We start from the raw sequence: 25,137 nt of genomic DNA on the forward strand, positions 1-25,137 counted from the left end.
GGAATTGCCTCATTCAGTCAAGGACCAAATAAGGTGAAATTTTCTTGACGCGCGCTCGTGCTTTTTATTTATTTTTATTTCAATGGAAAAACGGTACCGTCAAATCTAAAATAGCACATTTGTTGACATAGCCTTGAAGCTAATGTTATCCGTCTATGGTATTCTGTTGGCCAATTAGAATTCTTTAGACTGTTTTGATTCCGACCAGTTGAAAATATTATTAGGTAACATTTCAAATCCAACTGAAAATATTACTGCATTTAATATATTCAAAAGGGTAAAAATAATTCCAAAAGTCAATAAGACACCTTGGACCGATATTATAGTATATATCCTTGAAATTCTTTAGCGAGTTCCTCCGAAATGTTGCGCCGATGAGAATTCATCTTAATAAGCATGCGAAAGGTGGGGGTAGATTGATTAGCAGCTGACGCTTATAAAATTCTAAAGGCAATACCAAGTCTTCCGTTATTTGGCTGGCTGCTGCTGGTCGAGGTCAGCATCTCAGCACCGACAATGCGGTACATACAAATGTCTATAAGCAAATAAGCTGTGTTCCATAGAAAATGTCCATTTTTGAAGGTCGGCAGCGCTTTTGGTTTGTGATGGATATCACGAGAAGCCCATCATCTTTTTGCTTTCATTTCTATATAATAATGTGTGTTGTGTGATGGCTTGTGTTTGCAGAGGCGTCCAGCACTGCAGCACGTTGAATTGCGCACGTCTAGAAATAAGAAAAAAAAAGGAAATAAAAGGCGAGTAGATAATCATTTTGGCTATGCGGAATCCATATACGATGAGGAGACATGCGGAACGAGGGGGGGGGGGCCATTCCGGATCTAAATTGCTCTCAAGGTGGACTAGCTATACATTTCAAGGTGGATTAGTAAATTTAGCCTAATATGTTGGCATCAGTTTGGCATCAGCATCAGAATAGATTTGTTGTATCGAGCTTCAGTGCTGCTGATGGAAAGGTGACATTTGAAATTCGCGGTTATCCAGCAATTGGTTTTATGAGGTTAATAGAGCAGCTCATTCAAAATGTGGAGAAAACGACTGAACTGCTGATGCAGTTGAAATCCAATGAGAAAAAAGTGACCCAACCCATCCAACCCTGCCAAATGAAATCACCTGACAAGTTGAAAACTTGCATCTAATTAAAACGTTCAACAATTTCTCCTATGCTAATAGCATCGGAACTTTGGTAGCTTGCCATTTTTGTCATCCAATTTTGAAGAATCGAAAAGTTGTTTTGCGGCAATAAACATCAGTATACAAGAATTGAAATGGGTTCTATCTGATTGGTTAGCAACAGCTCCTGTTTGATACAACGAAAAAGTTTGCGATCTCGAGAGTCAAGAATGTCCAGGTGAAATCCGGCATGTGTGTGTGTGGTTTACGAGATTGGCAACCGTTGCCAATCCCCTCGGTTATATATATTGGCCAAAGAAAATAAAGGAAAACAAAAACGGGTTATTCTCAATGGCGTTGACAAATACGGAATTCTCGAGTTTCAATGGGCGTGGACCAGCGTTCGATATGTTGTAATCGTCCCCGTTTTGATTGAGCATTTTCACCTAGTCATCAAGCGCCTTCTGGCTAAACCAATAACTGTTGGTGATGGCACACAGAACGCCATCAACCACAGCACCTTTAAATAAAATCTGTCGGCTTTCGATGGCATTATTTGCAATTCGACTGCAAAAGCCTATAAGGCTAAACCAGCACCAACCAGAAGGACATTGCTGATCGTTTCCTGGAATGGGAGAGCTGATGTGCTAGCGCTTTCGGTTATATAATCGGTAGAACTGATATTATTCTCTGCGCTTCGTTTGAAAAGGGAACGGCAGAAGCAACTGCTGCTGGCCAAGTTGGGTGCCGCTATGTGAGAGAGAAAATGCTCAACATTGGGTCTGGCTGCTGTGTGTATAGCCAAGAAAAATATGAATGCCGCGGGAACTATACTTGTATAGGACGCTTGAAATATTTGCATACGACGACGACAGCAAACAGAAGCCGAAAAAGAGAGAGAGAGATGCCATCCATTCGTCGTCTTCAGCACAATTGATGCCGCCGATGAGACGAGAGTTTTCCCTTTTCTCCATTTGTCGTCCAACTCGTCTACTTATGCAACCATTTCCAACCCAAATACCGGTACACACAAACACAAGAGTTATATTAATGTCTATACAAGCCCAGTCCCCCAAAAATGGAAGGATGGGACCGGGTCAAGATGGATGAAATCGTGCGGATGATTTTGTCATATTAGAGATACCATCACCATCCCCACCGAAAATAATACAAATAAAAGGGGGCTGTTATTTGAAATATCGCGTGTAGATGTACATCGGTATAAAGAAGTAAATACCTTTGATGTTGGAGAAAGATTATCCCCTGTGGATTTTATGTACGTTGTTTGATGCAACACCGTCCCACCATCCGCTTATTACCTGCTGCTTAATATGGTGCTGGCGATAAGCACCTGCCGCTGATCACGTGTACGAGAGTCTATAAGAAAAGAAAAAAAACGAATCTTGAATGGCCACTTTCCATTCTGAATCACGTGACACGCGTTAACTCGTCACACAACACAAAAGGATATCACAAGAAAAGAAAAGAAACGGGATTGGCAGTGATTATTATTAACAAGGTCTTTTTTCTAGGGCTATACATGTTGGCTAGCTAATCAAATCACGCTCGGCAGCCCACTGTCAATTTTTATTAATGAATTTTCAAAAGTCAAATATCTCTATATAGCAAATGAGTGTACGGCTGGTTTTTTAATCCTTCAGTGCTCCATTTTGATTGATGGATTGGACTTATTGGGCTGACCTACATCAATATACGGTTGAGTGTGTATAGGGTGTCCAGTCAAAAAGGAGAAACAAACTTCCTACTTCTACTTCAAAGTTCTAACGGAATCTCTCCAGCGACAAGCCCAAGGCATTGCCCCCCAAACATGTATCCATGATATTTTATATGCAGCAGCATTAATTAAGGACATGTAGGAATTTTTGGGAACAGATGGAATACGACTGATTCTCTCTAGCTATATCGACCAGCATTTTTGTATAGGCTACATGCAGTTTTCTATTTGATATTATTTCTGTTTGTTGCTGCTTTCGTCTTTTGTTTTTTCCAGTTTTGGCAGTTTCCAAATATAATCACCAAGCGATATAAGCCTCTGTATTTCTCCAGCGTGATGAGATGTAATTATTTGATGTGTATGGGCTTTATACTTTCACTTCTTTAAGAAACAATCTCAATATAATTTAAGCGCAGCATTGATGCATTTATTTTTGTTATTTTTTTGCGCCATAGTTATAATGATTAAACAATGATAGCTGTACAACCTGGCTTATTCTTGGATGTATATATTTATATTCTCTCCGGCCTGCTCATTCGTATTCTTCGAATTCAACATGTCGAAAGTGAAATGCTGGCGACTCGACGACTACTTTTGCCGCGCTATTCAAGAGAAAATAGCATTGTAAAGGCTTGGGGAAAATTGGAATGCATAATTAGGCGAGATTATTACGATATCTCGTTGGCGATTAGGTGTGGGCCGCTTGCCGACAAAAATAAAAGACGAATCAATTCAATCTGCGCCGCCGCTGTATAGCTAGATTAGTGCTGGCATTTGCAGTCGAACCTCGTCTGTTTTGCAATGCTCCGTTTTTGAATATTGATTAAATGAAATTCGCCGAATTTAACATAGTCATACCTGCTCGGCAGCAGCCACTGTGCTATAGTACTATGCATAATAGCCAAAAATCTGGCAATAAATGGCTATCGACTATAATAAAAATGAATGGTCGCAAATCGACATTGATTCAGGGACGGCCGTTATTACCTATGGCTTTATAACATCGCCATTTTTATTCTGGCGTTATGTTAACAAATGTTGACGGCTCCCTATATGTGTCTATCGGTACTACGACTTGTCCTGATTGTTCTGCCATTATAATAAAATCTGCACGGCGATGATGAGAATCCATCCCAAATCTACGATGAGTAAAAAAACAAATCATCGAAAAATCTACCACCTTTCACTCATCACGTTCTTGCAATTTTATCTTTTTATATCCTGCCATATCAATTGGAGGAACGAAAGGGAAAACTATAGACGCGTATTATAACGGGACCCGGTGCTGGTGCAGTTCTCAGAGCCAGTCGATTAAAGATCGATGATAGCCGAAATAACGTTCATTTATTATTCAAAACGGCAGCGATCCTGAAACCTTGGCTTCAACAAAGGTTGCCAGTTGATTAAATATAGGCCTATATCATAGATAGATAGATAGTCCTTGAAATCCTGTTTGAATGCGACCTTATAAACGTTCGAGTGTGATATGCTGGTTGAGTTTGACTTCAAGGCTTGTTACACGAGAAAAATAAAAGGCTAGTTTCCAACTGTATAATATCATTCACTATACGTCATCACGGAGTTTGACAAGTTGCCAAAGAAGAGCCTGAAGGTTATGTTGTGTAGGACTACTATAGGCCTGTCATTATTTCACTACACAGCAGCACAATTTCATTCATATTATCTGCTGGGTTGTATAGCCGCTCATTTGATGTGCCCTCCAGACTTGCCAATAATATAAACGTCACAGTCATAAATATAGGGTTCTAGGTCAATGGAGCCGAGTCTAATTACAGACGAGTGCTGGTACGACGCATAGACTAAAAATAACGACAAGTCGAACACTTTCCAAGAAGAATAAAAAAATTAATTTTTTCGAAACATCTCGTCATGTTTTTTGGACCATCATTCTTCATTTGTCGCCTTTTTACTCTGGTAAGACAATTTCTACCGTTTCAATTGCATTTCTTAAATTTATTTATTTTTCGGAGGAGCTTTTTTTCGTGTAGAATTCCAATTTTCAGTTCAAAGGCTTTTGCTTTTTAAAACAAAAATTTCGTGCGATAGAAAACCGTTGGCCTTGTTGCGAAGAAGAAACGGAACTCTCGAGGCCAAACAAGGAAAAGAATATAGCTAGAGAGAGAAAACAACCAGCAAAAACAAGAAATATATATACAATGAACGATGTATAGCGGGAGTGCTGGGGAGGGCAGAAAAAAAAAAACGAAATTAACCCAGCCAGAGACCTTTTGGCATTTTGCCTTTGGAACGCTGAGACTGCACGTCAATCAATGCGCGCCGACTCTATTCTCGGAACTAGTGAGATTTTATATACGGAGAAAAAAAAACACCAAGGCAACATGCTGGCGGGAGAGAAACACGCGCAAGCGCATAATCACGACCGTAGATGATTGGCGGGCGCAGATTCTCGGGAGATAAAATACCAACTGACGGATATGCACCTGCCGGCTGGTATGTTATCTTTACGGTGGCAACATCATCACATGATTAGAAACAAACAAAAAACAAACAAAAATAAATATGAAAAAAATAGATTCACCTCCAAAAATGAGCACGCGTTAATTTCCCGCATCACATTCAGAGAAAAAATAATAATTCCAATCGGATGTCTGGTTGTCGTCGATTTAATTCTAATCGATATCTTATTAAGTATTGATAATTAGACGATTAGTGTCGTCTGCTGTCCTGTCGTTTTCGTTTAATACCAGTGTAAAACAGAACAAGCATGATACAAGTTTTGAAAAGGAGACTAATTAACTGTTTAAGGTTTCAAAGGAAAACAAAACGATCACTTTTTTTGGACGTAACGAAAATGAAATTGCAAAAATGTGGCGAAAAATAATAATGCGAAATTTGGTGTCGAAACTTTCCATGCTCTCCATGCTGTTTTTGGCGGGTAAATACTCGGAATGAATATGGGATGACTATGGGAGCTGAATTAGAAGAGTTCAACTTGTTCCAAGTTTGTGAATTAGTTCTTTCTATTTGCATTATTTATCCCCTTGTTGATGCATGGCAGTTTGTTTGCGCTACAATGTAACCTTTTCCTCTGTGCAGGTATGAGACCTGAGCCAGCCATCGTAACAGCAAAGTTTTGCTTGTGCTGGACCGCCAGTCACATATGATTTGACTGATGATGACCTCCTGCCATCAGCAACTATCACAGTGTCATTGCTTAGGTAATAATTTTCGTTACTTTTATTAACCTGCGTGTGACCTGCCAGATTAATGATGCATGACTTGCATAATTTCAGTGTATTTCAAGAAAACCTTCAATTCACCTGTTTATTAACAATTAGGGTATACTGCTGTCTTATTTTTCAACTTTTTTTTGCTTGTTATTGTTTCTGAAAATATTTTTCGTAACTCATTGTTGGAATTTTTTATTTAGATAAACAGCATCCCGTTCCATTGGAAAAACTACCCAGCTGTCGACCGAGTTCAGGATCTCTCCTTTTCCCTTTTCTTTAAATGTCCTCGTGTATGCCCATGTGAATGTGGGTGTATTCACGAGGACTCCCTTTTTACACTATCCCTTCTGTTGGATTCAACTTTCCTGTGGACGAGAGCGACTGTAGATGCTTGGCCGTATTTCCCAGGCTTAAAGGTAGGACAAGTTCATTTCTATCCTTCCTTTCTGGCAATTGAGTGGCGTTGATTTTACATAGTTATGGAGTACGATTATTCCTGGGCCATTGGCTGAAACTGTTTCATCTTGCTGTTTTTTGTTTTTCTCAGTCATCTAACTAGCTCACGTGTAGAACAACTGCAGATCAGGCCTGTTTTTGTAAAACTTTGTCTGTGGCTAAACCATCAAATTCAGAAATAGTTGAACTTGAATCAAAGTGCAACTTGAACAATTTGCCACCACACCGGCACTTCCTGGTTGGGGTGGATCAGACCGTCAGCAGGTTAATCTGAAATCTGTTTTTCCATTTTATTATTTATTATTTTTTTTTGCCTGGATCAATCAACCCCTACAAGGAAGAGAAGCCAACTCAATAGTGACTCTACCAGTTGGAATAGTTGTTGTATGCCAAGACGATGTTGTCGGTAAGAAATCCAAACATTTCCAGATTTCGCACGCAACTTGGAAAAGGAGGATCTAATGGGGAATGAGGTCCTCTCTACATGACACACATTGTAGAGAGCTTATTCGATTCAGTAGGGAAAGAAGTAACGGCAGATGAGTGAAAGTTGACGAGCAACTCGATGGGAGATTTCAATGGGCCATACGAATAATTGATTTCTGGTTTTTTTGGTTCTTCTCTCTCTAGAGATAATGTGAGCCCTTATATTCATCTTTTCCCTTTTTCTCCTAAAATCAATGCGGCCTGATTTTGTTTCATTGATTTATTCTTCTTCTGGTTGTTTGTCGAGATCGCCCCGTACCAGATAGTCGATTCAATCAGGTCTAGAAACAAAAACAAAACAAAAATGTAATGAGAAAACCTGTCTTTTAGCGTGTGCCCCGGAGAAAATGGCCAAGTTGCGTCAAGCATTTCTTCGTTGTTACCAACGGCCAATGCTCACGTGAACTTTGGTTGACAACAATCAGATTCAAATCTTTTTCGTCCTTATTATAATACCGATGGCCCATATACCGTTTGTTTTTTCAGGAATAACTTTTCGCAACTCCTTTTTTTGTTTTTAATTGGATAAATCTGACCACTTTCCATTGTTTGATTTTGCGAATGTTGCAAAAAGACAAAAGAATTTAAGGGCGTGAATCATACGCCACACATGGCTATAGACTTCGCCAGTGCCCATCGGACATGTAAAAGATTGCCAATGACCAAATTGACAAAGACGTTGATTGCCATCGACGGTTTTGCCGATGGTTGAAATTGATTGGCATTTTTCGAGTGCCGTTTTCACTTTTTCTTTCTCCCCGATTGTTTTTTGTTCTCCACCGTCGTCGTCGTCGTCGGTTTGGCAAGAATCCAAAAGGAAATGAGTTCTCGTGTCCAGCGTGAGAGAGTTGAGACACACTGCTGCTGGTGCTGGCAGAGATATGACAAAAACAAAAGCAGCAAAGACAAAACAAATGGGGTAGACCAAAAAACATTCCGCCCAATCACAGTCGAGTTGCCATCAAGTGAAACTGCTGACCCAGTTTCAGTTTCAAGTTGCTGCTGGCCGCCAGCTCCTAGCGGTATTTGGCCAAGCCTGTTTTTATTTTATCTTTTGATTCGTGTAGATTTTTGTGTGTTGATTTATTCGGCGCTGTTGCATCGTATCAGGCGCCCGCATCACCACCAACTCTTGCTCTCATTTCAATGTTAACATTGACGCCATGCGAAGAAATGTAGAAACAGATGGCCATTGGCTTTGAAATTCAGAAGAAAATAACTCTGCGGATAGGCGCAACAGCTCGGCGGTTGGGTGCGCTTTCGTTTATTCCTGGACATCAACGAGCGAACACCAAATGTTGTTGGTTATTATTAATTTTTTTCCTACCGACAGACTCGACCACGGCCACCCGTGACAGTGAAAACGGGCGTCGAGGAAATTTTTGTTTAAATCCAACCGCCGTTTTCTCGTTCATTCATTCCCGCGCTGGGGCCTGGGAAAATGTTTCTGGTTGGCTTTTTTGCCATTGTTTTCATTTTCTTTTCTCTTTCCACTCGGAAAATATTTTTTTCGGTTGTTTTCTTTTCTTTTTCCCCCCATTTTTATACGACGCATATTTTTTCGCTGAGACTTTTCATAGGAAATGTCAAGGACGCATTGCGCACGCTCATTTCCTCCGAAACTTTCCATTTCAGAGCCGCTAGATTTTTTTCGTTTTTTTTTTATCGTGTCGCTTTTTTTTTTGTTGTTATTTTGGCGTGAGCGTGATTCGTCTATTGCCGCTTCGTTCCTTTTTTTCCTGATCTTTTCCGTACTGTTTTTTTTTCTGTTAGTTGTGTGTCGGCGTTACCCATGAACTGCGCAGCGACGTGAAATCTTTTTTTTTTCTTCTCTACCGTTATTTTTATTGTCTAGCCACAACAGCAGAGAGTGTGTCACGACCGCACAATTGCTCAGGAAGTGTTACACGCAATGGGTATATGTTTCGATTCCCCCCTCCATTTCTTCTTCTTCCCCGCAGCACCAGAGTTATTATACAACACGGATTCATTTTCTGCGTCTATTTGGCCAATTAGAATCTCTCTCTTTCAAATCTCATCGCCAAGGCCGAATTTGTGTATTAATTAAACGATAATCGGCCAACCGATAATTGATTGAACGCCGCCCAACTGAAAAAATTTTCAAAATTCCCAAAATTTTAAAAGTTAACGTCTTGATCCATCGCCATGACAGCTTGTTCACACCACCATTTGCGTAGGCCTATACATCCTCCACTACAGCATAATAACAATCAATCTAATGGGGAATACACAAGAGGAGATTTCTAGGAAGCGCTTGGACCGATGGCCAAAATGCGGAGGGGAATTTCTTTTCACGCCTACACACACGCAGACACTTGTAGAGAGTGCGTGAATCGAAATAAGAGAAACGCTTGTGTGTGTGTGTCTACGACAACAAAGAGGCTCGTTTATTCGGAGAAACCCCATTTGGCACTGTGTGCTATGGGTCTTATTCCCTTTAGACTTACGGACGAGTGAGAGCTCTTTAACCGACACTTTAACTGAAGGGAAATTCATTTTTTTCTTTTACTTCACGCCAAGATTTACGACACTAGGACACTCCCCCATAGTCTGTTGTATTCAATTCTATTGTTGCGGTTGTGTTGGATGGTTTGTTTGCTCTTGCTCTTGCTCAATCATTTAGTACTCTAACGACTTTAGAGCACGGAACGTTAGCGTCCACTTAACCGTACACACTCTAGAACACCGTGTACCCAAAGGGAGTTGATATTGACACAGACAAATTGTTTCAATCACAACCAGGAAGACGTTTTAACGGGAAAAACGTCACCTGCGTGAACCCCCCCAAAAAGAAAAAATATTTCAAGTCTTTATTTTTCTGGCAGGCCAAGTGACTAATGACTTCATCTCAGCAGAATGCCGCAATGTCTCTATCAGCGTGAGTCTTGTTTTTTTGGCGATAGAAATAAATGACCGTGCTGCTGGCCGTGTGGAAAAACTGAGAATTTCGACCCAAAAAGTACATAGCCAAAGCGGCATTTAACAGGCTAGCGACAACTTTCTTTGAAGCGCAGAATAACACGGTGGCGCTTTACCTTATTGTTTGACTGGCGATTGTCTTTTTTTTTTCCTCTCTAGACATGTTTGTCCTAGCTGCTGCTGTTGGTGTAAAAGGTTATATGGCGTTCAGGGTCTCGTGTGTGTCTATCTTTGGGCTACTGTCAGAGAGACGCGGCCGACAGCAACGGAAAAGTCTACATTGGAGATTTTATTTTTTTTTTTAGACTTGTTGTCCATTAACCAATTTAGAAGTCGGATAGAATTGCCCACCCCGTCCAAAAAAAAGGAGAAGCCAAGAAAAGAAAAGAAAAACAAGCAAATAAAAGAGACAGAAGAAAAAGAGATGGGCCCGCTTCGGAGAATCCGATTTCTAATTTTGTGATACAACAACATAACAGCCCGTGTACGGCGGATGAACAGGGAACAGGTTTTGCCAGCATCGCATCGACTCGTCAAACTGTTTGAGACTGTGCTGCGTGCATACATATAGACGAGAGATTGGAATACATCTTTTGGCTTTTTGGGCTTCAACAGTTGCCAACCAACAAAACACAAATGCAATCTGGCTAAACGTATATATATACAGTCCGTTATTATATTCTCATATTCATGGCTGGCCGACCGATTTGCATAAAATAACAGCATATTCGGCGCTATTTTTTTTTCCTTCTTTTTTTTGGCCGTTTAGACATTTGTACAGTTTTCGTATAGTACGATGATGAGCCTACGGACAAGGTCGACGTAATCCGCCTCCGGTCTAGCGCGGGTCCGTCTCTTGATTATTATTTGAATTTCTTTTTAAAAAAGGCGGAAAAAGAGTCAAGGTAATAGTGCGTCTTTATATCGACTGATGCTGCTAGTGCTGTAGTGTTATGTACGATGACACACGCTGCTGCAGTAATATTCCATTCCAGACTGACCTTCCCAAACAAATTTTTGGTTATTTATTCACGGAAAAGTGTGTGTGCACTGTGCATCTCTCATCTTTCTTTTTTAGTGGCCAATAGTTTCAAGTAAAAAAGAGCCTTGGATCTACTGGCGTCTATAAAAATGGTTTGCACGTTTTTTTTTTATTTCTGAAAAATAAAAGACAAAAAGGTCATGAAGGACGAAAAAGCTGAGCGATACTCGTCGTCGTCCATCAGTCAAAAAAAGCCTTGCGTTCACGTCAACCCCCCTCGTTGTCTTTATTATGTCTCGTATTTCCTCCTGGCTGCTGTTGATGCCTCGGCGTCTAAATAGTCGACGACGGCGTGAGCGACAAGGATTCATGGGGTTGCCACTCAATCGCCGCACTCTTGTCTCTTGTCTGTTGTTGTTGTTGTGTGGTATAGTTGTCTGGTTTTTCGGGAGAGAATGGAGATGAGAGAACACCATCATCCCGTCTTGTTGTTTTATTTTATTTTCGCCGGGAAAAAAAGATAAAAGGTTCGGCACGATTTATGCGCCATTAAATGGTCAAATTGCTCTGTCGTGAGTTTTTCGGGAAACCGACCGCGCGTCGTTTTCTTATGGACTAGACGACCCATCGCATTTGAAAAGGAGAAAGTTTGACTGTACACCAAGATAGAGCTGCAGCCCTGTAAATAGACTCTGTTACAGGAATAACAACCTCGATGGTTCTTTTATTTTTTGATTTAATGAGTGCACTATACAGATAGATGACCAGTTTTGTTGGAAGGCGAAATTTCGGTTTTCCTCCTTACGCAACCCCCCGTAGAAGCTTTTTCTCTATTTTTAACGAATTGAAATTAATGGTGATTTAATTCGTTCATTTGGGCTGTGCGAAGTGGCAAATCGCTACAGGAAAAATCTCTTTTGAATTTTATAATTACCGCTGTCCTTCAATTTCTTATCTGGACCGCGCCCAATCAATTAAAAATCTCGATTGATTTTTCTATTCCGTTCGTGTGTCGACTAAATGTTTAATTCAAAAGTGTTGTCTACCTATCAATGATTATTCAGGATTAAGTACGGCACACACGCCAAAGATATTCCGGCGCGATTGAAAGCCGGAAGTGAATTTACGAATTTTTGTTTCCCACACACTTTTCCTTAGAAAAAAAATGTTGCTATTTTGAGTTTAAAAATGGCACATTAATGCTGGTTTCAAGTGTACAGCAGAGTAGTATTCTTCATCGGTAGGAGGACCCGCTTGTTTTCTTTTTATGGCCGTACCTTGTTGAAATTGACGGGCGCCTCCTTGTTTCTTCATGGTGCGGTTATCTAGATATTTTTTTTCCCCAAGTGCCTCGTCTTTTTTTATTCATTGCGATGGGCAAAGTAGCTAGGAAACACACGCCCCTTGTACTGTACACGTGTAGTAGTAGTATAGAGTCCGTCTCTTCTTTTAATAGGCTCATATAGTCAATTTTTGGAGAGCAACTAGACGGTATAAGATAGGCCTGACAAAGAGTTTTTGTTTTAACGTTGATCGTCATAAATCTTTTGGGGCTTTTATTCCAAGGGCCACATAAAACCAGCCCATGGGCTGTTAGACAGGAGCCAGTTTTTTTTCTATTTGTGATTCTTTCACTTGTTGAATCTAGCCTTTTTCAAAAACCCCAAATTCAAATCCGTTTGTGTGGGTATCGTGCAGTTATGGCGATAGTCGTTGTTCTCACTTTGGCTGGCCCATTTCCCCCCTCGTCAGTTCCTGGAATAATGGCACCACATACACAAGAGAAATTGTTGCTGTCTATCATGCACTCAAACTTCTTCTCTTCTTTTTTCCAAGTTTATCCTCGAGCGATGTAAGTATATTGACGCATTTTGGCACATTTCGATTCTTTTGCACTGCTGATGGAAATGGCGACGATTTTTCTTCTTCCCGTCTGGGCGATTGGCCATTCAAAAGGCGGGGACTATAGCCTGGCATTTAACTGCAGCAGCACTTCTTGGAAAATAGAAATTGAGCTAGGGGGATATTTTGATGGAGGACGAGCGTTTAAGACACCTAAAACATGCCCGGCATTTTCCTTTTTTTTATTTTTCATTTTTATGAATGGTTCATCTTGTGCGTTAAACGACTTGAGTGCTAAATCAAGTCTTTTTTTCGCCAAACTTTCACGATGGACCCCGGCACATAATGATGGCCGGGAATTTAATAGTCGGTGTGCCGGCTGATGGCCTCGAAATCGTTTATATACCGACAAGTCATTTATGCGTTACACTGGCCGTTCTCTCTCTAAAATATACAATCGTTGGTTGGTTGGTTTGTGTCGCTATGCATTTTTCTCTCTTAGACTGGCTACCTACCACACTATGTCTATATAATAATCATCCGGCGAACCGTTAGAATCCAGTTTTCTCTGCTGTGTCTGCGTATGGCACGCAGCGCGCCATCAATATCCTCACGGCAGCAGCCACGGTTGTCGTGCTGAAACTGGGGGTACCGAAAATTTCAGTCGAAAGATTTTTTGTTCGACTTGTTCGTAGAAAAAATAGCGGAAAGACCTTGGTGGCTCAAGGATTTTTCGTCCATATCTGTTGCATGCATCTTTTATTTTCCAGCTGTACAAGTCGAAAGGGTCTCTCACAAAAATAAAAAATAAAAGTGGTTACGAAACATATCCTGCTATAGCCAATCGACGGTTATAATACTCACTTAAAAAAAGAAAATATCTATAAAATGATGATGTTACGTTGGATGACGTTAACATGTCTCTAGGCGCTATCCATCTTAATGTAGATTGCGTCATATACCAATAAGAAAATCAGTCATCTGGAAATGTGAGATTTGAAACAAAATAACAAAATGTTGAGACTAAGAAAACATTTCTGCGTTGTGACCCATTTGGCTTGGCGATTTTTCAATTAGAGATTGAGGGGGAGAGAAAAAAATAAAATCAAAAGGCGAACGTGACGAAACTACTCGAGTGCTACGGCAGCCGTGTCTCACGACTCTCTGATTAGAAATCCATACGGATAGATAGCCATTTTTTCTCGAATAAATCTTAGGTAGCAGCAGCTTGTTGGAAATTCGATCTGTAAGTAATCGTTATCACTGGCTGTGTGTATAGCGGTCGATTATTCTGTACAGAGTCCAATTTGTTTGAAGAAAGGCGGCTCGCCGGCGCTTTTAAATAATCAAACAAACAGAGAAAAATAGCAGCAGCTGAACCTTTTTGATCGAAGGTTTTCATTATAAATTCAAAGTTTTTTGTTTTGTTGGTTTACCCCATTACGAAAGGCGGTTGGCACTTGTTTTAATGATCTAAACAGGGCAAGAAAATATGCCCTGGGTTAGGTTGATTACATGGTCAATTACGAGTGCAGAAACGGGTCATGGACGATAAGAATATAAAGATGGCTGAGTTTTCCATACCTCCTGGGTGGTAAAACCGGATATACATTTTTGTTTTTTCTGGGCTACCACACGCTGTAGATCTATACGATGGTAATTTAATATCGTTTGTTTATTCTTTTTTTTCTTATCTGTTGAAATTCTTGATTTTGCGCTGGGGCGTTTTGTTGGAGGGGGTTGCAACCATTTCGGAAGTAGGTTCGATTTCCAACTCTTTTAAACGTTTTTAATGAATGATTTAGTTTTTTCTTTCTTTTTTTGATGGTGGTCATTTGTAAAAGTTGGAAATCGCCGCCAACGACGAGGCGGTTCTCACCCCAGCAGTCAGCCGGGCCAGTCAGCATTGGCGTTAATTATTTGCAACTCAATTGGTGTTATTCCAACTTTTTCACCCCGAGGGACGTGTCTTTGATTTATACTGCAAGTTTTTTTTTTCTAAAGAAGAACAAAAATATGAAATTCCTTGCCCATGTGTAACGAATTCCAGCTGTTTCGTGAGGTTCATGTGATAGCGGTGTGAAGTAAACAGACTCGTTTTTCTCTCTCCAATTCTCTCTCTCTATGGTCTTTATTCAGCGTGTCAATCCCGCTGTAATCGTATGGATATAGCAGACTATATTTCCCATTATGCAGACACAAGGTCTCGTACGTACGTACACACATCTGGTGTAAGTCTAATCATGTTTCCCCCTCATCCATTTTCTTCTCTCTCGGCACAGCAACAGATTGTCGATGGAACCTTCTTGTTCTTATCAAGTCAGAATAGAGACTAGGCACAACATCACAACCTGTCCCACTGGGCATTTGCTGGGAATTCGACGTCGTAAAAAAGGAACAAGAGCCTAAGGGCCCATGTAATAGACGTGTGAATTTCGTATATCCCCAGTTGCATCTGCAATCACGCTTTTGTATCACATGCCCAAGTTATTTTCATCAAGTTTTCATAATTAGATCGTCCAACGAAAGGTTATGTATTATACAGTCAGGCCGGTACTGTGTTACCTGGTGGAAGGTCTCATTGACCCAGTCCGGCTGTTCATTTGCCTAGAAGAAAAAAAAAAGGGTTTGGCAAACTCTTTAACAATTCAAATATTAATTTTCTGTTACAAAAAGAAATTGTTTATTTTCTAGGAAATTCGATAGCGGCCGCACATTTCTTGTTAGACACACGATAAAAAAAACCACCGTGTAACGATATGTAATGAATCAAAGTAGGTACGCGGTTTCGCCTCAAACCGGATTAAATCGAGACTTTCTAGGGCTCCGCATACGTATAAAATGTGTATAGGGTGGGTTGTTTTACGGAAGAAAAGAAAAAAAAAAACTTTCTCGTGCTGTGTACACCGGTATATTTCTTTTGATTAAGTGCACATGCGCTAGCGTCGCCCTGTCTGGGCCGGGTTTTTTTCTTTTTTTTCTTAACTGGAGCCCCGCGTGCCGAATCGCCCAGCCATTTTTATTTTTATTTATTTTTTAAAAAAAGCCCCGTGTTTAGGTATTAGAGGCATGTTAGTACCGTGCAGCCCGCATCGTCTTTTCTTTTCTTATTAGCCGACAATTCTTTCCGCTTATATAAGGAACCGTACGATTTCTAAGCTGAACCCCATCACAAGAGGAGGAACAACCCAATAATAATTTGTCGAATAAAAGCAACCGTGCTGTTTTTTGGTTGCCAGCCTGCAGGCAATTTTTATTAGGCGGATTGGCTTTTTGATTCAGCTTCATCGACTATAGTAGATATGGCTATCATTTTTCATGACTCTTTATATTTTTCTGGCTGCGGAGAAGAAGAAAAATAGACTCGCCATCCGACGGTGAATGAAACTTCTTTTGGGTCATCAATTTCTTCCCTATGCCATGAACGAACTCATAAGAGTCACTTTCTCTCGTTATAATAGATATTTATTTACACACAGCACACACATACACTTGTGTAAAACGCTGGAATTATGTTTGACGACTCCATTTGATATGTAAAACTGGCTTTCAAACTTTCTGAAGTGCTTAGTAGGACAAGAAGCAACTGCTTATATGGGTATATAGTATAGCTTATATACAGTCGCTCCTCAGCTGTGTGCAGCTGTATATATAATGCTACACACAATGGGCTTTTTTTCGCAGAAACAAAACTTGGAAAGTTCATTTTTACTGCACTGCTGTGCTCGGCGAAAAAAACTCATTTGCTGGGTCCGGCAGAATGTCTTTCAAGTCTTGTTTTAATATTTTTTAAAAACAACATTTGGAAGTGGCGCTGTTGTAATAAATTGCCAGTGGCACCGTCAATATAGCCGACTAAATGACGTCACTGCGGTGAATATCCTTGACGAGTTGACCCGTTGAACCCTGTCCCAAAAGAATAAGCTGGAAAAAGCCGAGATGATGTCAATCATCACTTGATCATTCGTTTTTTCAAGGATTTGCCATTTCGAGAAATGTATAACGGTGATTTTCCCACTAGCTGTGTACGGTTTTTCCTACAAAACCACTTTCTATGTATCAACTCCCGTCTTCCTCGAGGGCATCTTTTTGTTTTTCTTCTCTGGGAAACTCGTCCATCAGCACAGCACGAGGTTTAACTTTATTTTGTTTTTCAGTTCAACCTCTCTTATGATACGCTGTTTGTTTCGGTTGACAGACAAAATGCCTCTGCTGTTTTGGTGTTCACCTTGACAATCTTTTTGTTGGTTGGTTTTTATGACTTTTTTAACTTTAACACGAGTCTTTGAATACTGACCTAGAGAACAATAACTTTGACAAAGTCACCCAACGATAGGTATATGGCGCGGCAGGTAAAAACAGCCTATAGACCCAACAACACACAGTCTGTGTTCACTTGTCCATCCATCCGACAGACGGTTTTCCCTGACCTATTTGGATGGGATTTGTCATTTGATTTTTTACCTTTGTCTGCCTAGTAACTTGTGCCATCTCGAAAAAAAGGAAAGATGCAAATGGGATGAATGAGATTTCCCGGTATATAGACGAGCAGTAAAGATTTGAGATTGGGATAAATCCCACCCGGATTTGACCGGCGGACAAGAGAAGAAGAAATGAAAAGCGACGGGTGCGATCAACCGAGGACGGATGCCTGCCCTTATTGATTTGCTAATCACATTTCTAAAAGTAGGCTATATGTATATGATAGCTGACGACGTTATATTAGGGCTTGACCAATCAGAAATCCATGTCACATATTTGATATTTTTCTCTATGGCGTAGCTGGCGGAGATGTCGTAAACCAATGGGACGAAAAACAAAAATAAATAAAGAGCCTGCGCCAGCAGCCCATTTGTGCCTAACTTTCCATCGACTTTTTCAACCTGTCCAACAGGTTTACTCTATGTCGAAGCTTGTATGTAACAGCGAAACAACATCCAAGCCGTCAACGACCCCCTTTTTGGCTGAGCTGCTGTTTCGTCATCGAATTATAACGTCGCCCTCGCCTAAATGCTTGATGGAATATCACTGAATTTTTCAACAGACCATATCTCTCTCTATCTATCCCTTGGTTGTGATTATGCAAAGATAGGCGCGCTATAAATAAACCACGATTTTTATTTTCTAGTGGGGGTGGTGGGCTTGTGCGCTTATATGGATGTTGGCCGTTACATCAGGAATGCGCAACATAATGGGAAAAAAAAAGAACTTTTGGCTGATCATTTTGACGGGCCAGAAGTCGGTGGAACATCCAGCGAACAACAACAATGCGCTCGCGCCCAGCTCTTATAAGTCAATTAACTTTCCCCTCATCACCAATTTGGCACTGGCTGTGTGTGTGTGCATATGCGCGCTGCATAGATGTGCGCCATGGATAGAATATAACCACCGGTTTCTGCTGACGCAAAAAAGGGAAACGCGAGGGTTCACCTGTATAATTACACCTTGTCACGTTAGTTTTTTTTTAGTTTTTTTAATTTTGGAAAAACATTTTCGCATTTTCCCAGTTTTTCTCATTAAAAAAAAAATATCTTTTTGATGATGTTCTAATTTTACGGCTAATAGAGTGCGCTGCTTGGCAACGGTATTTTCGTATCTACGCATGGAGAGAATTCCTGCGATGCCAGCAACCGTGAAGAGTGTGGCTGGCTGGCTGGCTGATGACTCGAAGCGAAACGCTGGGTAACTGGGTTCAGGGAAAGTGGTCCATTTATTTCCCATGGCCTCGAGCTAGACGTGTATACACTAGCCTACTTACGAATTAGACACATGATTTTGTTATAAGCGCTATATACTGTATACCCTGGGTGACACAAGCCACTAGCTCTATATATTGCTCGCTAGATGCGCTTCTAGAATTTTTAGTTACCGGTTATGTCAGGTTATACATTTTGACTGTTATCGATGATTGAAACTATCAAGCCAGAGTTTTATTCCCAGTATCTACAAATGGGTTATTTTTGATTTAGCGACCCTGTATTTTATTTTCTTTTAGATTTATAATATTCCTTTTGGGTAAGATTGTTATGCAATGAGCAACTATACGTATAAGAGTTGATGTGCCAGCCACTCGGCGATATTCTAAGAATCGGGAGTGTTTGATAGAATGAAAGAAAGAAAAGAAAAAAATCCAGCTGTCTTGGACGTTTCATGTCATCATGTTGTAGGTAGAGAAAGTTGATGATTTATTACGCGACTTATTCGTTCGTCAACCGGTTTTTTTCGTTTCTTCCCGCTGGGCTACAAGTCTCCCGACACGCTATAAAAATCGCAAAGGTGTATGTCTATTTACGCCCGTAATGATACTACTCGCAGCAACCAATGTATATGCGCCCAGCATACTTAAACAGCCCGAAAGAAAACGACGATGGTTGCCGACGACGACGACTTTCAGGGTAGGAACTTTTTTTAAAATAAGACCGATGGGGGTGGAGCAGGGAATATTCTTTGTGAGCTAACCGATGATTCCAATTTGGCCGACAGGTGACGGTTTTTTATTTTCTTATTTTTCTGTGTTATCTAGTGGGGGCAAGGTAGCATTTTATGATCGCCAATGAGCGATGTGGCGTTTATATATAGGTCAGATAATGCGCGACACATTTGTCATTTCTGTTTTAGTAGTCTGTACTTTTGCGATCAATTAGAAATTTCTCTATTCATAATTGTTGCAGATTGTTATTGTTATTGTAAAGATTAAAATAGACAGGATAACGTATTAAATCCAGTCACATGGGCGGTCACGGATCATCCTTCATATTTTTTCTCTTTAACTTTCATGGGTTCACTAATTAAAAAAAGTTGTTTTTTATTTTATTTTTATTTTTTGGCTTAGAGGGAGACGGTAGGAAGCTGGAGAATAGTAATTAAACTAATTAGAACTCACACATTGCAAGACGCAAGAGGCAAGAAAAATTAGCCGTGAAGACGAATGGCGAAATTAAATATTCATGATTTTATGTGTTCCTGGAAGAGTTGGTCTTGAAGCGATGGCATACTTGAGATTGTTGGCTGCACAACTTTACTTTCATAAAAGCTCATAAAATGTTTTCTTACTCTTTGATTTTATTATGAAATAAATAACAATGAAAGAATCATAGGTTGAATATGAAATATCTTTTAATAAATCGCAATAACCGAATTAATAGCCTAATATTTAATTCACACATTTTCTTAATCACCTTGAATGTACTAATTGGAATACAAATTGCAGTTTAAAGTGCGATAACCGCAACTTGGGTTATGACTTTTATTCTCTGTTCGTTTGCATTCGACAAGAATATTTAGACTCACTATAGCTTATACTCACCAGTGTAAAATGATCAAATTTAAAATAGCCTATTCGTTCTTTCTTCGGTAGATAATTTCTTTCAATTATCTTGGACTAGTGTATACAACTTTCAAACTAAAATATATGTTTCTATTCTCTCGCACTGTCCATTTCAAAGCGCAATCAAGTATGTTGTATATTCGATCACGGAGTGGAGTGCTGGCCTGGTCGTCAGCTTCTTGATTCCGCCACCAGCGGCCACCATGAGAAAGGGAAACCCGTTTAGAATTTCAAATTGCTGTGCTCTTTTTATTTTTACCGTTTCGCCATCTCTTGTTTAGACAAATCTATGTTATACATGTATAGCAATTCGTACTAGTGATAGAACTCAATTATAGTAAAAGGAGTTAGTGGACGGACATTGTCCCCCCACAAGACATCGCCTTAAGTACCAATCTAGTTGTTATAACTTTCTCGATTTCGTAGAATTGTTTGATTTTGAATCCAGTTACAAGTGGTAATACATATTCCGATCGAATCAGACCAACTAGTACAAAAAGAGGTTTCCCAGTTTCTGCTTTGTTTCAGAGGGCGATTATATACTTGGCCAGGCATTCCGGTGATTTCGTACTTATTAAAATTCCAAACATTCCGAATCACTTCTCACGGGGCGTTATGAAAAATACCACATTATTCCGCGTCTGAAAGTTACACAGATAGACGTCCTGATTTGCAAATTCCTATAAATCTAGAAAGGCAAGAAAATAATAATAATAATAATATTAGGGAATTCATACTGAAACAAATTTGAGATTTGAGCATTGAGATATGCAATCAGGGTTACATTTGAGGAGGAGTAAAAAGCTAAATGAAAAAATGTTGGCCAATCAAACTATTTCCTGTTAAAAGCTTATTAAAGGGATTGTGCAACAACAAATTTGATCAGTTATTTTTTTTAAGGCCATTAAATTTCCATGCCATTTCGATTTTTGGGGGGTTTTATTAAAGAAAAATGCGTTGACGAACTGATGGTTGCGTAAACTTATCTAATAAAACAAAAGAACGCGCTCTGGCGCGATTTATAGCAGACGATAGACTTGAAGACCTTTTCAGTTGTGTGACGTTGTCGATTGAAAGAAGAAACGATTACTTGTTTTATTAAAGCCGGCCAATATTTAGAACTACATTCTCTTGAATAGGTTTTTCTAGTACGTTGAAGCAGAATTTTTAAAACTGAAAACCATGGAGTCAAAGAAAAAGGAGAAAGAAAAAGAGAAAGACAAGGAGAAAGACAAAGATGTCATCGTTTATGAAAGGGAAATGGAAATGTCTTCAGCTAGTCGGGGTGTTTGGTTGGTGAAAGTACCAAAATACATTTCAAGTCGATGGGATAAATGCCCTGGAAATATTACAGCTGGACAACTGAATATTACTAGGTATGCATCAATTGGTTTATGTTAACAAATCGACAAATCCTTTATTAACTCATTACAACTCTTGTTCAGGGTGCAAGGACAAAAGTCTCAAGTCAAACTTATTCTGTCGGAAGCTATTATGTGTCTCCAGGAAAAAGGAGAGGAACCTATTCCTAAAGAGCATGGATTGATTGTTTCACACATTACTTCACAAACATTGGGTGTATTTTCTCAACAAACCAGTACGTACTACTTGACAGTTATGGGGAAGATTTTTATTTTAGGCCTGAGCTTAAAGCATGATATTTAAAGTGGCGTGCTTGCAATTAATCTAATTTAATATTGACATTTTTGTATTGTTTCCCCAGCTCCAGCCACCGCGAACTCACCTATGGAAACTGAGAAGATCATATTTGAAGGCAAAGTTGCCCAGAAGCTTGAATGTAGACCAACAGGTGAGACCAACAAAATAAAGTTCCTAAGCTTGAAGTGAGCATTAATGATTTTTATTTTCATCAGCAAATGCAAGTTACATGAAACTCAAAAGGGATTCTTTGATTAAAGCTGCCCAACCTACAAGAATTGTGAAGCAATTGGATCGAGTGGTTCAAAGTTACAAACCCATCTCTGACCACAAGCATAATGTAAATATAGCAATTCTCGTCTATTTTTGGTACATCATAACCTTTTATTCCTGATTACAGAAAGAATTCGACGAAAAGAAGAAAGCTGAGGGTAAGAAAGCCAGAGATGATAAGGGCAAAGTTATGGACATGCTGTTTGCAGCTTTTGAAAAGCATCAGTACTACAACATCAAGGACTTGGTAAAACTCACCAACCAACCTGTGGTAAGAAAAAGTTGTTTTCATACAAGCATTTGCACTTTTAAAACCCTCTGCTTTTATAGACCTACCTCAAGGAAATTTTGAAGGATGTTTGTGTATACAATTTGAAGAATCCTCACAAAAACATGTGGGAACTGAAACCGGAATACCGCCACTACAAAGATGAAGACAAGGACTAATAAGTAAACAGTCCATTAACTTTCTAATAAAGCTGTGATTTTCAGAAAACTACTAAACAGCTCTTGGATGCACATAACTTCAGATAACTCAAATGGGTTTCAACTGCCCTTGAAATTGTTCGATAAAATGTTCTCTTAGGCTACAATTTTCCCTTCGTCTAAAAATTCCCGTGCTAACAAGTGTGTGGTCCAATACATCGATGCGAACTTGAAAATTTTACCAATATAATTTATCCCAACCATATCAGGAAGAAATGATTTCATGAGCGAGTTCAGTGCGAAAAGTAGGCTTATGTGCTAACGAGGAACCCCTTTTAAACAGAATCGTAAGATTGTAAAAACAAGAATCAAGTAAAAGGTTACATGTTAATATTTACAGCTTTTCATGGTACCCTACTTACAGTTAACATTATATTATCTCAGTCAAAAGCCATAATCTATTAGAATAGCAACAGCCTGTCTCTTGATGAGATTCATCATCCAACCATGATTCAACCAACAATTTAACGCTGAATATAGTTATCTACAAATTAATTTGTTTTAATTTTCACTAGTTACAATTTGCCAGAATGTAATTTTAAAAATTGTTTATTTGTCAATATAGATACTATAAAATACACCAAACAGAATTATTTCACCAGGAAATCTGCAACTTCAGGTAGCGATGTGAGGGTTCCTGTACAACAACAGAATAAGAATTAGCATTTCAACATCATAGAAAACCATTTAAAGCACACTTCAACAAATTATCCACAGTGTGCCTCAGTGCCTTCAACATCAATTACTTTATGTTACTACTATCAAATGTTTTAATTCGGTTCAATCCATGTGTTCCAAATAAGGAGACAACGGTAGATCAGAATAAATTTTAATTTAGCATGTCCGCTTGGCCACTATAAGCTAAGTAGAGCTAGTGTGGTTCAAAGGAATGCAAAATTCAGTCTTAGTTGCATGAATTAAATAAGATATTTACCGAAACGAATACAAAACTGGCTAGCAGCAATCAAACCAGATGGGGGAGCTTCACATGCTTCAAATGGCGTTTTACAGTCCTACTTATAACATTTGATTTCGTCCAACGCTGTTGAATTTCGGACTTCCTGTCGGAGTTGACAGATGGAAAATCTACAATAAAACTTTTGAAATCTTTTAAACAAATATGAACCAATTAAACTTGTTTATAATTTATTATTTCTATAATGATAGTTGAAAAAATTTTAAAAAGCAAACTGAAATAAATTATGTGGGAAGATGAATTCCGAAAGAGGGGGTTGAGAAGGAGGCAATGCTGGGCTTGTCAACTTCGTCTACAGAAAAAGTACTGTGTATTCCTTCTTCCTCTCGTAGACCGGTCTTAAAATACGTGAAATGGCTACGGCTCAGATCTCGAAAAAACGAAAGGCAAGTAATTCTTTCAACACGTGAATCTTTTTCATCTTGTTCTCACATATTCACCGTTTGAATATTGAGGTGTTATTGATGAAATAGAACAGTTTCTAACCAGGATGTGAAAGATTTTGGAGGATAAAATTCGTCTTGGCTTGACATGTTTCTATTGTCAGTGTGCTTGAGTTTACCTAATTTTCTTATAATTTTGTATTACAGTTTGTGGCGGGAGGTGTCTTCAAGGCTGAATTGAACGCCTTCTTGACCCGTGAATTGGCCGAAGATGGTTATTCTGGAGTTGAGGTAATTCTTGTGAAATTATTTTGTTACTGTGTAGATATCTAAAACCCATTTTCCTATTAGGTGCGCCTTGCCCCCACTCGCACAGAAATCATCATTCTGGCTACACGTACCCAGAATGTTTTGGGTGAGAAAGGCCGTCGCATTCGCGAGTTGACATCTGTTGTCCAAAAGAGATTTGGCTTCCAAGAGGGAACTGTTGAGCTCTATGCTGAGAAGGTTGCTACTCGTGGCTTGTGTGCTATTGCCCAAGCTGAGTCCCTGCGCTACAAACTCATTGGTGGTTTGGCTGTTCGCAGGTAAGCTAATTCAATAGGCTGACGTTTAAATAGTGCATTTCTGATGTAATGTGTTGTTACACAGAGCTTGTTATGGTGTTCTCCGTTTCATCATGGAGTCTGGAGCTAAGGGTTGTGAAGTTGTTGTATCTGGCAAACTTCGAGGTCAGCGAGCCAAGAGCATGAAGTTCGTCGATGGTCTGATGATCCACAGTGGAGAACCCACCAACGTCTACGTCGACACTGCCGTCAGACACGTCTTGCTTCGCCAGGGTAATTTATTGTGCATTATATTGACTTGGGAGGAATCTTTCTAATCATCTTTGTTATTGTAGGAGTACTTGGTATTAAGGTTAAGATCATGTTGCCGTGGGATCCCAACAACAAGAACGGACCCAAGAGACCTTTGCCAGACAATGTTTCCATCCTGGAACCTAAAGATGAGACACACATCGCAGAGGAACTTAAAGCAGCCAAGATGTCCGACATCGCAGCAGCACCTCCCACCCAAGCTGCTGCCTAAGGAGTGTTTCGTCTATTTACTGGGCTGGTGTCGATTAACTACCGTAGTTTCCAATATGAAACGAGAGTTAAATACATGCTTTGCCTGGTCAAGGTTGTGTTTTATTTATTATCCTACACCCTACTTTTCTTTTTACGCTCAAATTAAACTTACCAATTAA

General features: G+C 39.6%; 2 protein-coding genes and 2 long non-coding RNA genes across 4 annotated transcripts; 3 read left to right on the forward strand and 1 right to left on the reverse strand.

The window, feature by feature from the left end:
* The first annotated feature begins 5,573 nt into the window (after positions 1 to 5,573).
* On the forward strand, positions 5,574 to 10,910 carry LOC124201998. Its single transcript, XR_006877841.1, has 3 exons — positions 5,574 to 5,849; positions 5,945 to 6,066; positions 6,279 to 10,910. It is a non-coding gene; the product is annotated as an uncharacterized LOC124201998 (long non-coding RNA).
* Positions 10,911 to 21,139: 10,229 nt separating this feature from the next.
* On the forward strand, positions 21,140 to 22,705 carry LOC124201992 (general transcription factor IIF subunit 2-like). Its single transcript, XM_046598270.1, has 6 exons — positions 21,140 to 21,487; positions 21,557 to 21,708; positions 21,835 to 21,921; positions 21,986 to 22,110; positions 22,171 to 22,314; positions 22,374 to 22,705. Exons 1-6 carry the CDS (start codon positions 21,294 to 21,296, stop codon positions 22,488 to 22,490), a joined length of 819 nt encoding a protein of 272 aa, XP_046454226.1. The 5' UTR covers positions 21,140 to 21,293; the 3' UTR covers positions 22,491 to 22,705.
* A 357-nt stretch (positions 22,706 to 23,062) lies between these two features.
* LOC124201996 lies at positions 23,063 to 23,697 on the reverse strand. The gene is made up of 2 exons (XR_006877838.1): positions 23,228 to 23,697; positions 23,063 to 23,166 (listed from the first exon to the last, which is right to left on the reverse strand). It is a non-coding gene; the product is annotated as an uncharacterized LOC124201996 (long non-coding RNA).
* Positions 23,698 to 23,745: 48 nt separating this feature from the next.
* On the forward strand, positions 23,746 to 25,069 carry LOC124201993 (40S ribosomal protein S3-A-like). Its single transcript, XM_046598271.1, has 5 exons — positions 23,746 to 23,891; positions 24,096 to 24,179; positions 24,240 to 24,475; positions 24,540 to 24,727; positions 24,790 to 25,069. The coding sequence occupies exons 1-5, from the start codon at positions 23,859 to 23,861 to the stop codon at positions 24,975 to 24,977; spliced, it is 729 nt and encodes a 242-aa protein (XP_046454227.1). The 5' UTR covers positions 23,746 to 23,858; the 3' UTR covers positions 24,978 to 25,069.
* Positions 25,070 to 25,137: the final 68 nt, after the last annotated feature.

Source organism: Daphnia pulex, chromosome 9 (assembly GCF_021134715.1).
Source record: "Daphnia pulex isolate KAP4 chromosome 9, ASM2113471v1".
NCBI lineage: Eukaryota > Metazoa > Arthropoda > Branchiopoda > Diplostraca > Daphniidae > Daphnia > Daphnia pulex.